General features: G+C 36.8%; 1 protein-coding gene across 1 annotated transcript in view; it reads left to right on the forward strand.

Annotated features, from left to right (window-relative positions):
* ADIPOR2 (adiponectin receptor 2) overlaps positions 1 to 12,825 on the forward strand; it is a 93,379-nt gene that overhangs the window by 67,410 nt on the left and 13,144 nt on the right. Inside the window, exon 3 of the mRNA XM_008572434.1 lies at positions 9,863 to 9,982. Within this exon, the coding sequence (XP_008570656.1) occupies positions 9,863 to 9,982 (120 nt within the window). The remainder of the gene's footprint in view (positions 1 to 9,862; positions 9,983 to 12,825) is intronic.

Genomic DNA, 12,825 nt, shown 5'->3' on the forward strand with positions numbered 1-12,825 from the left:
GCTTTGATAGAAGTAACTAGTGAATATAAAGAGTATATATATTCTAGGCAGGCCAGAAAGAATGTTCTGATGCTAGGTCTTGTGCTTATTCTGTTGAAGGATACTAGATACACATTAATTAGTGCTTATTCTTCAGCTATCATTTTTTAAATACAAACCTTAATTTTGCTAACCCCTTGTGTTTGTATTTGTTGGCTATATCAGCTTGCTAATGTTCTTATTTCTGATTTCTAAGTTTAGGGTTGGTTTCAACTTGTCAACTATCCAAAAATACCATCAAAGTAATCTGTTGATCAGATCAAGCCAAGTTTATTACATGCTACAGTAAGGATGTACACCACCCTAAGGAGTCCTAGTAGTGTTCTAGAAAGGACATGTCATGGATGATTATTTATAGGGTTTTGGAGTATGGGTTCAAGTGGTTTAAAGCAGATCTTTTAATATGTAAATCTTACTGGGACTGGGCAGGATTTGTGATATGATAGTTTAGGATCCTTGAACCAAGACTTTTTGTTTGTTTTTTTTGTTTGTTTTTTTGTGTATTGGTGTTAAGTATTATTCTGTGAAACTCATAAGAATGTGTTTACTGAGTCATAGAATAAAATATTTTACCGCAGGTCTTGGTCTGAAATCCACAATGTTAATGAGTCAATTAAAAAACAAAAAACACTTATTTGTTCTTCAAAATTTAAACCCAAGACACATTGACTTTACTAGAAATCCACCCTGAGAAATGCTTTTCTAGGCTGAGCATCTGTTTCCTCTTAGTATCCCCCTACAGAGTACATATATGTTAACTACTTAATCTCAATTTATAATCATTGCAGTCCCGCCAGTACGAGATAATACCCAGATCACCTAAACTGGAGTTCTGAATGTTCTTGATTATACCTTAATTTCACTAATCACCAAAGATTTTCTAGGATAGTCTCAGTCACTTGAATTCCTTCGATACTTTTGAAGATGAAGCCCAAAGAACTCTTAAATGATTCTCTTTGGGAGATTATTTTATAGCCATTAGCAATTAGCAGCAGCAGAAGCAGGGCTGTGCTGATCCATCTGGCATCACTGGGAGATAACCTCAGGCAAAGCAGTTTACATTTTTGTCTCACACACTGCAGACACATGCATGAGAAACATACATCTTTGGGTTCGGGTCTGGGTCTGGGTCTGGGTCCGGGTCCGGGTCCGGGTCCGAGTCCGGGTCCGAGTCCAGGGCAACTGCCACAGTGTGCTGCTGCTAAGGATCATTTTTCAGCCTCAGAAACTGTATCATTTACAGAAATTTCATCACAAAGATCTTTACACTCAGCATCTTAAGATAATGGGTTTTCACAGGACCTTTCAAAGTCCACATCCATCATCTTCAATCGTAACTGGACTTAGGGGTCAACAATAATTTATACATTTGAACTTAACTTCAGAATAAAGTATGAGGCATATGTGTGTGACAGGCCGTTACACCACCTCCGTTTTCTCATTTCTGGTGACCACCCAGGTCCTGCCTGCAGCCATTCTTATTGTAGGGCTCCATCAATTATTTTTAAGCTTTAACCTCCAGCTCTGCTTTTCACCAGCTCTGCTTTTCACCATCTCTGCAGATACGAAAGAAAGGCCATCACCTAAGGCCTGAGGCTGCTTGCCCGGCTCATCACCGACAAGACCCTCCATCTTGAACCAAGTCTTGATGAGTAAATATTTGATAAGCGAGTAGGTTTGCCTGGTTGAGTGAGTTATTGTCCTAAGGGACTAGTCAAGCAGTTTAATGTTAAATGAATTTTTGAGACGTTCCTAAAGCTAATAATGAAGTTATTAACTGGTTTACATCCTTACATTCCTGGGCAAGAATTACCTGGGGCAAATAATAAAGTTATGCTTTAAGTATAGTGGTTTATTCATAGAAAACCTTGGAAAATTAAGTTGTATGCCTTTATTCTAGGTAGCTTCAATTTTAATTGTTTAATCTTTCACAGTGTCCTATTTCTCTTCACAATTTGTTTTGGTAAGAGTATGTTTAGAGTTATGACAATGGAAGCAGAACATAGCATGTATTTAATACTTGTATGTGATCATCTTAATACAGATAAAATTTATTGTTGAAAGAGATCTTTGGGTACAATGGTTTAGTGACTGCTGGATGGGAAAATGAAATAGTAATTGCGGGGCCGGCCCGGTGGCGCACTGCTACAGTGCGCCACTTGGGAGCACGGTGGCGCTCCTGCCGAGGGTTCGGATCCCACATACAGACCGGTTCCCACTCACTGGTTGAGCGAGGTGCGGGCGCAACACCGAGGGTTGCGATCCCGTTGCCGGTCCTGGTCCGGTACGGGCGTGACACTGAGGGTTGCGATCTGTTGCCGGACACGAAAAAAGACAAAAAGGGAAAAAAAAAAAAGAAAGAAAGAAATAGTAATTGCACTCATGACAAGGGTAGTTCTTTGGAGTTAATATTGGAAGACAGACTAATTTAAGTACAGTGCCTAGTATAGGCTTTTCAAACCATCAGTATGTTGCATAACTATATACACTTGGTCTAAACTTGTGTGAAATACCCTAGGGAAAGTATTTTTTTTATTCTGTATTCTCATAGGTAAAATGTTTAACTCTAGTCTCCTTGCTGTCTTCTGTCTAACACAGGGAACTGCATTTATCACCACCCATGCCATGTGGATCCCTAGTTAGGAATTCCATAACGCTTGAACACAATAAATAGCTAATTATGGTCTAATATTTTAAGTATTTATTCTTTGAGGACATATTGTGGATATTCCACTATAGGAATATAGTGAGAATTGTAGCTAATACTTGATAAGTCAACTGACTTATTAATACTTTACACTTCTGAAGGAAACGTTCTTTTATAAAAATTACGAAATCTTGCTGACATGTTGGGATGCATGGAAGTCTTTATCTTTACTGAAATATATGTTTCTGACCACCAGTTTTATATTCCGTTTCATAATATACACTGGACCACTGGAGATGGAATTATTACTGTTGGTAGTATTTATTAATAAAAATACTGACAAGCTAGATATTGTTACAAATCGTAGAAATGTAATTTACAGTGAAATTCTTGCCTTACATATAGGCTAGCTTTCTGCTGAATTGAAGTTAGCTTTTTTAGAAGCACCATTTTGGATAGAAAGGGCAGTTGTAAAAGATGAAAAGAGAAAATGCGTATAGGTAGCCTTGCTTTGCAGGGTTCCAGTATGCTTGAGTTTCACTTACATGCTTTAGTTAAATAACACCAGGCCCTCAACAAGATGGTTTAAATTTCAGTTATCAAGATATATTTACTGTAAGTAATTGTATAAAGTACAAAACTTTTTTGCTAGCCTTTCAGTCCACAGATTACTAGACAAATAATAAATATGCATATGATCGGCTGCCAATCATGTCACTTCTTTCAAAGTCTGTCATGACTGGTTATTACACATCTGACATTCAGTTAATGCCCAGACAACAAAGTACATAGTTGTATTTCTTTCTTTTCTCCCAATAATGAACTCATGTGACTTTTTACAAAAAAATGGATAATGAAAAGGTAAAAGTGAAGCAAAGAAATGAAAATAATACAGAAAGTGGAAGTCAAATCAAATATAAGTGGAGTTATAGAGAAAATAGTTGACTGTGGGAATGTTGACACTGCCATCATTTAAGAGATTTTAGATATGCAGATAGAAGAAATTAGTGAAGGCAAACTTGTCAACATAAATGAGTAAATTGTCTCTGTGACAGAAAGGATGAAGATGTTCGGATGAATTGATAATGGTAAAAAGTCACATTAAAGTAACTCTCAATGATGTTTCATGACTTGAAAGCACAAAGAATAAAATGTTGAAAGCTGATCCAAACTTAGAAAGGGTATGACAGTCTGCCAAGGTGTAGAAAAGATGTTCATTTAATATCATAAGTTAAACGAGAAGGCAAGCACTGTTTATTTTTTAAAATTTATTTATTATTATTATTTTTTACATTCTAAAATGTTGTAGAGCAGTTGGGGTGGAGGTGGAGAGGGGGATAGGGTAGAAGGACGAGGAAGGGGGAGGGGGTGTGGTCAAGGCCATGGCACCCCCCTCATTTTCTCAGAGGAGCCCAGGGGGCTTCCAGCAGCTGCTGGATGCTATGGTGGTGGGTGGGTGGGGTGGCGTGGCTGAGGCCCTAGGTGTGCTCCAGGGCAGGGCTGGGTACTCTCTGTAAGTTTTTTTAAACAAATAAACACATTTCTGTTTTAAATTATACTAAATAAACACTAGTTTTACTTTTTTTTTTCATTGCCTTATACATTTAAAACTGGCATATATATTTAAAACTGGCAAAGTTTTTAACGTTTTGACAAAACTTTTTAAGGTCGGAGAACAGTCAGTAGACATTGATCATTAAAATTGCTTTGCATGGTTTTGGCTTGTGCTTTCATTTTTACTATCCTGCACTACTATGTCAAACAAGGCCTTACTGTATTTGTTCTGGTCTTTTGGTCAAAGGTCTGTTACCCCCTAGGTCATGCAGTTTCATTACTGGAAAACAATGTTAATGTAATGGTAAAGCATGAACTTTGGAACTATATGAATTTCTGACCCTGGCATTTTCTAGGTGTGTGACTTTGAGCAAATCATTTAACCTCTGGTTCCTCATCTGTAATATGGAGCTGCTTAATGAATACTTCTTAAATTTTTTGAATGAATGCTTACCATTTAGCCCTGGCACTAGTAAGCATTTAGTAAGTAGCCCACTTATTAGCATCTTTCACAGTAAAAATAAAATATTTTTTTTCTGGTGTGAACACATAACAAGGTGTGTAGACCTCTCTCATGATTTCTTTAGATTGGGGTTTCTCAACCCTATTGATATTTTGACCAGACAGTTCTTTGTTGTGGAGATCTGTGCTGTCATTGTAGAATGTTTAACAGCATCCTTGCCCCTACCCACTAGATGCCAGTAGCACATCTCCCACTTGTGACAAGTGAAAATGACTCCAGATATTACCAGATGTCATGGGGGGTGATGGGTGGAGATGGGGCAAAATTGCCTGTGATTGAGAACCACTACTTTAGACTGTTAAAGTATTTTCTTATTTCCCTTCTTTACTGTTTCTCTTCTTCAGTCTGGCCTTCTCTCTGGTGCCAAATTAATAATTTCTAAATGCAAATTTAATAACATTCAGCTTGCCCCAACCTCATATCCTGTAAATGCTCAGTTTTGCATGCAGGACAGAGCCTAGCACCTCTTAGTATTAAAAGCCTTTGAAAAGCTGGTTCCTACCTAACTGTACTTCCTCTATTTCCCTTTTTAAAAAATTTTTAAATCTACTTATTTATTTTTGGCAGCTGGCCGGTAAGGGGATGGGTCTGCACCTTGAGCTAACCAGCCAGCCCTCCGTTTTTTGTTTTTGGGTTTTTTTTTTAAAAAAGCATTTTATTGAGAGATAATCTACACAAACATTTTATTGATAGATAAACAGTCAAATACCCAGATCTTAAATGTATAGCATGTTGACACTTTCTACATATGTATGACCACTATACAGATCAAGATTCAGATAATTTCTATTACTTTGGAAACTTTTCTCATGTTTTTTCCGGTTAGTGATCTGCCCCCACCGCACCCCCACACCCACAGGTAACCACAAATCTGACTTCTATCACAATAGATTTGTTTTCCTTGCCTCTGAACTTAATATAAATGGAATCATACAATACACACTCTTATGTTTGGCTTCTAATGCGACATATTTTTGCTACTCATCCATGTTGTTTTTCTTTTTATGACTAAGTATTCTACTTATGACATATCATACTTGTTACTACTTTCTCTTACTGCTGATGGCCAATTGAGTTGTTTTTGGTTTTTGACTAGTATGAGTAATGGTGCTGTGAACCTCTCTACTGCTACTACTACAACTACTTCCTCCTTCCTCCTCCTCCTCCTTTTTACTATTTTTATTGTGGTAAAATATATATAACATGTATATACCATAAAAATTGCCATTTTAACCATTTTTAGGTGTACAGTTCAGTGACATTGAGTAAACTCACAATGTAGTGCAACCATCACCACTATATATTTCCAAAATTTTTCATCACCCCATACAGACACTGTACCTATTAAGGAATAACTCCCCATTCCCTCCTCCCCCCAGCACCTGATATCCTCAAATCTACTTTCTATCTCTATGAGTTTGCCTATTCTTTGTATTTCATATAAGTAGAATTCTATAATACTTATCCTTTTCATTGTGGCATATTGTACTTAGCATAATGTTTTCAAGGTTCATCCATGTGGTAGCATGTATTAGAACTTCATTCTTTTCTGTGGCTAATTTTCTATTGTGTGTACATGCCACATTTTGTTTATTTATCTGTTGATGGACTTTTGGGTTATTTTCATACTTACCTTTTTTAGCCTCATATCACATTTACTTTTTGCTGCAGCAATGCTAAACTACCATATTCTTTGTGTCATGCTTTTTCTTGCCTCTGTGTTTTTGAATATATGTTATTACCTTTCATGCCTTCCCCCTATCATGTCTGACTGGTGAACTCTCATACATTTTTCAGGGCTTGGTTCAGATGTTACCTTTCTAAAAAATTCCCCAATAGTGCTAAGGCTAACTATCTTCTCTTTGCATCAGATCTTTTTGTTATTGTTCTCCAGCTCATTGCTGTAGTTATTTACGTGTTTCTCTTCTCTACTCGGTTTCAGTACCTGATTGTGTACTCAGTGCCTAGCCCATCATTCTAATAATAAAGGCCATCATTCTGAGCCCTAGGCCTTATGATAGTTTCTTTTTATTCATTATCTTCAATCATCAAACAGAAACAGTATTATTAAAGCCATTCTACAGATAAGGAAACTGATGCTTAGAGAGATTGTATATAATCTTGTCAAAGATTACTGAATGTATCAGTAGCCAAGTTTTATCTGGCTTCAAACTCACTCTTAATCCATTATGCCAAGCCACCTTTCCCTATAACATACTTATTAATAAGAGTTTGGTGAATGAATAAAGTGTTATTGCCTCCTGGCTTGCATTCATCCCAGATGATACATTCTACATTCTGAATATACTTATGTTTTCATTCAACAAACGTGTATCAGAACTGCTGAGGACACAAAACTCTTCCTTCCCCAGCAGCAATGTGATCATTCCTCTTCCCTCCCTGTGATTGGTTGAACCACTCATTTGTCCCTCTTTCCTATAGATGTGTACGGTAGTGAGGCACTCCATCCTGTTTTCCTTATGCAAGCCTGTAATAGAAGGTTAAGTGTGTGAAATGTCCTTTCTTTTGCCAAGGAGGCTGGCTTACCTTTTCCCATCAGTAATCCTTTATGGATTCAACTGCACTTAGCCTGATATTTCAGACTCTTTGCAGTTTCATCAGGTTTTACTTATGATGGTACTGAAAACATTCAACTATGATTCCATTTTATGTGCTTATTTATAGTTTTGAAGCTGAGGACATGATCTTTATTCTCATAGAAAAAAATTGAACACTTCTGTTTCTCTTTGTGAAGAATCAGATACACACTAAATATGCATAAATATTTGAACTATTTTACATATTATATATAATTTTATTTTAAAAAATCATTCTGATGACTTTAAGCCATTTTCAGTTTTCATATAGTTGATGTTTTAATGGAATTTTACCTTTTTAATTTTATGTTTAATTAGGTACAGTCCTTTTTAATTTTCTGTGGAAAATCTTCTAAAGCACTCATTAATTTAGCCACTGTATAAGTATGTTCTGGGAACCATGGGGAAGAAAACCGACACTTAAAGTCTAGTATAGGAAATGATACACTAAAAGAGTAAAATTCTATCAAACATTGAATAAAATGGTATAAGCAAGAGCTGTAATCAGGTATTATATTACTTGTTAGATGAGGGGCACAGACTGAAGAAGTTCAGAAGAGGAGGTAGTTGCTATGGGTTTTAGGTAGGGTATGCATTCTCTGGTGAAAATTGATTCGTAGTGAAAAACTATTAAATATTACACTGGTTCTGTAGCCCTCTAAAGGGCCATAGTACATAAACACATAAGCACATAGTATAACTGAGTCATTAAAATTAAATGGGGATGGGGAAGCAATCTAAAAATGCTTCTAGGGTCAGGGGTGGCAGTAATGAAAGAAAGGCTGAGGAAACACTAGGCTAGGGTAGTTAGGGAAAGGATTTAAACAGGAAATATGATGAGCTGATATTGAAGGATAGTTAGGTAAGTTTTAGGTAAGGAAAGACGGAGGGTGTTTTGTTGGTGGGAATAGTAGAAAGGCAGATTCAAGGGAGTTTTCTTGGAGAATGTACTTTTTTTTATAAATTCAGAGATTGGGTATGTGACATGTCTCACATGCAGCATAATATATGCTGTAGTTAATATCTTGTAAAGTGAAGAGTAGGAAAGTAAAATCTCAGAATTTTTTTTTAAATATGTTCAGATTCAAAGTGTTGTGGTAGATTACCTGTCGCCTCTGTGTGTTCCTTCTTACCAATTAGTTTTCTGATAGTGGTAGAGGTTCATTTCTTCATGCAGTCATGTTATCAGTACTGTTTATCTAGCAGAATCTTGGTTAAATTACAGTTCTCTTGTGCTGTCATTATTCACTTTATTCTGAGTTACAGAATCACAGAATTTTAGAGATGGAGAAGACTGTCGAGATTGTTTGAACTCCTCCTTTTAGATATAAATGAGAAAACTGACACTTAGAAAGGTTGAGAGACCTGCGATAAAGAGCCATTGATGTTAGTTAGAACCAGGCTTACTACCTAGGTCTCCTGACTTTCAGTCATTGCCTTTTTCACAGTGTCATTATGTCTAAACTATTATGAAGTGTGGTCTGGAAACAGAAATCTTAATTTTAGTGATTTATCTCTAAAGACCTTACCAGATTGTCACTTCTTGCTCCATTTCCCCAGAGAAATGAATCATTTCCTCAAGAATATGGAAGAACAATGAGTTTTAGATTTTTGACTTTTTTTACTTTATTAGCTTTTTTTTTTTTTTGTCTTTTTCCGTGTCCGGCAACGGATCGCAACCCTCAGTGTCGCCCCCGTACCGTACCGGACCGGGACCGGCAACGGGATCGCAACCCTCGGTGTTGCTCCCGCGCCTCGCTCAGCCAGTGAGCTGGAACCGGTCTGTATGTGGGATCCGAACCCTCGGGCGGGAGCGCCACCGCGCTTCCCAAGCGGCGCACTATCCAGTGCGCCACCGGGCCGGCCCTACTTTATTAGCTTTTACCTTGGGCAACTTATTAACCTCTTTGCCTAAAGTTCTTATATGTTAAGTGGGGATAAGAATACTTATTTAATGAAGTGGTTGTCAGGATTAAATTAGATGACTTATGTAAAGACCTTTCCTCTGTGCTTGGCATACTTAAAAGTTTAGTAAATGTTGTTTTTCTTTCCTTTCCTTCTTTTGCCATAGAGCACTTGCCATATTGTATTACAGTTATTTATTTTATATGTACCAGGTGGGATTCTTGGTGATTTTCCTCTCAATAATTTCTAAACTTTATATAATATTATTATGTGGTCTATGAAAGTAACTCTTAAAACAAACAAACAAACAAACCAGTAAAGCCATTCCAGGAATTTGCTACTGAAAGAAACATAGGAATGCTGTTATAGTAGACAGTTTATTCATCTGTTAGAGAAGAATTGGGTGTAACTATTATTCATTTTTACTACTGATAATTCTATAATAAACTGACTTTACTTACTATATTGTTGATACTTGTTTGAAACCTTGTTTTGACCTTAAAAGAATTTTATCATAATTTTGTAAGGAAAGTATATTGATTGTGTCATTTTGGCTTCTTGTTTCCGTCCTTGACTTTTTCTACGATTGCCTTACAGATCTCTGAGGAACATGAATGCAATGATGAAGCTTCTCAGGAAGATGAGGGGTTTATGGGGATGTCCCCTCTCTTACAAGCCCATCATGCTATGGAAAGAATGGAAGAGTTTGTTTGTAAGGTAAGATTGCAATTTCTTATCATTTCTAAGCTATATATTTAGCCCTTCCCAAACAAGAAAACTTTAAAGAGAACTGTAAAACCTTAGCCTTCGGTTTGCTTTGGGGAAAATCTGTGACAAAATGGGGACACAGGCAGTATCATGACTTTAACCCAGTTCAAGGCATGATACACTGGCAGCAGCCATGGTAACATTCTGATAAAACTAGAATATCCAGTTGGGAAACAAACTTTTCCTGATAAAGGGTAACAGAGTAAATAATTTAGACAAAACAGGATGAAATACAGTTGGGAGTGGTTGATGCCTGGAGATACTAAAATGCCATCCCCAAATCCCTTGAAGCTATTCTGTCTGGCTGTGATGGCAAATGTGCTACTCTTTCTAGGGATTCTGTGGGTAATCAAAGCTACTCTTGATATAGAAAATTCCGAGTTTTCATGCACATCAAAAAGTTTCAGTTCAGTTGATATATTTTCTGTCTCTAAGGATTTTCTTCCAATTCATTATCTGATTCCCTACGACCTATTGTGGGAATTTTTCCCCCCTAAAATGGTAACTAGAATTGAGGATACTTGCTAAGAAAATAGGGACACTGGTAAATTTATAGACACTTGATTAATCAGATCAATAAGGGCCTTGGCAAGTATGATCTAAAGTCTGCATAAGTTAGTTTGTCTGTATGTGTATGTGTATATAAATTAATGTATTAAACATTTCTGGAAAGCTCTTGATTATTTAGGGAGAAATTTTTGTGACATTTTTCATGGGTTTTATGAAACAAGAACTTTTTATGCATAAGGTTCTCAATCCTGAAAAGTAAATTTAGGGTTTCCTACATTCACAGTGATGCTGGAAATAAGTGGGGCCAGACTTAGAATACTATACTTTGGACCAGGGAATGAGAAGAGAACATTATACTCTGAACATAGACATCCCTTCCAAGATTAAGGCCTAGGTGGGTTGTGGGGGTTGGTGGTATATAAACATTTATGGGTCTACATAGAGCCCAGGAAATTTTAATTGATGTTTGAAAATTGGTGATGAAAAACCCAAGCAAAACAGTAAATCCATTCTAGTGATCACTGTCTCAAAATTAGCACAAAGGGATATAAAAGATATGTTTTGTTTTTCAAAAACCAAATTTAGTGTGAAGAAATCTCTGAGTTGCATATTTAATGCCTGGGCCGTTAGGGAATTTTAATATTTAGAGGTCAGTGGAGTATGGTATCTGACTTGACTCCCTTGTTCTCCTCCCTTTCTGAGCTGAGAATAAGGAATAAAGCAAGTAAAACCTTCAGTTCAACAGTTAATGGGAGAATAAATAGGGTGGGCATTTGTTTACTACAAACTATGATTACCGAAGAAAAATGAGTGTGGCACAAAAATTACTACAATTCCCTTATCCCTTAGAAGTTGGTCCATAAGAACAGAATGAAAACGGTAACACCTGTCTGTTACCCAGTGTTATCCAGTGTTGATCTATCCCACTGTGGCACTGCAGCTGACCATACTTGAAAACTAGCCATGTCTAGTGACACAGGGATTCTGTTTCTTGGATTGGAAACAAGTAAACAGAGATAGTTTAAACTGGAGAGGTGTGCTGTGGCCTTGCTGGTGTGTCTTCCCTTTTGGAAAAGGTTTTTTTTTTTTTATAGGAATAGGGGAAATAAAGTAACTTAGTCTTTAGACTTTGCAAGTTTGATCCTGGTCTCTCTTTTTTCCCTAGACTTCAGTTTTTGCTATTTTACCAGCATAGCCAGGCCCATGTGGGAATAAGAAGTGTGCCATGGTAGTTTAAAATAAAATTGTTTATGCATGCATTTTATGGTCTAATACAAACCTAGTACACTATTGCTGAGATGTTTGATTCAGGCAGTGACTTTGTCAAGCATATAAATAAATATGTCTTTGGCTAAGCTGTGATCCTATTCTTTTTTTCCAGGGGGTAAAAGAGGATATTTGTGTTGGCATTTGGCTGACTGTATATGACTCCAAGTTGAGAATGAGGTACAGCATCTGTTGGATATGCCACTAATTGCAGTGTAATTATTCCTAATTAGGAAAGTACAGCTCCTTGGCTCAGTATTTAGACCACTAGCGTGTTTAGAAACAATGGAGAAAAATCACTCTGACATTATATGCTTATATAACTAGAAAGAAACTCAACATATTTTCTGACTATAAAAAGGGAGCATTTGACTATGTTGTCTGTGTGGTAGTACAATAGCACTTTTGATATGGTCACAGCAGAGCTGTTTGTACATTGTGAACTGCCTTGAAGATACCTTGAAGATTGATTTCTATCTTCTTTTCCCTCTTAGAAAATAAAATTCTCCCAAAGTAAAATAGAGTAGCAACATTTTGTAAGGTTAATTCTCAATAATAATGATCTCTTTCCCAAGCTCAAATTAGATACAAAAATTAAATATCTTGGTCTTTGTCTTTTTCTCCATAAAGTCCTATGGAAGATCTCATATAGCTACTTTTACAAGTTGTAGTACTATTAGCAGTAGACATTAAAAATCTAGATTAGTCTTTTTGGCATTATTTTATTTTATTGTATGTTAGGAACAAGCATGGAATGGCCAGATTAGCACCAGTAACTATAGGCTTCAAGTTTTGACTTGGAAAGTGAGGGAGAGAGGAAGAGAGGAAGGAAGCGGGTGAGAGGAGAGAAAGGGAGAGGGAGAAGTGGTGGGAGAGGGAGAAAGCGGTGGGAGAGGGAGAAAGTGGTGGGAGAGGGAGGGAGGATTAGTTTTGGTAGAGTTTTAAAAGGGTCACATCTGTTCTTTTTCTTTTTTTTTTTTTTTTTTTTTTTTTTTTTTTGTCTTTTTCCGTGTCCG

This window comes from Galeopterus variegatus, unplaced genomic scaffold, assembly GCF_000696425.1.
Source record: "Galeopterus variegatus unplaced genomic scaffold, G_variegatus-3.0.2 Scaffold784, whole genome shotgun sequence".
NCBI lineage: Eukaryota > Metazoa > Chordata > Mammalia > Dermoptera > Cynocephalidae > Galeopterus > Galeopterus variegatus.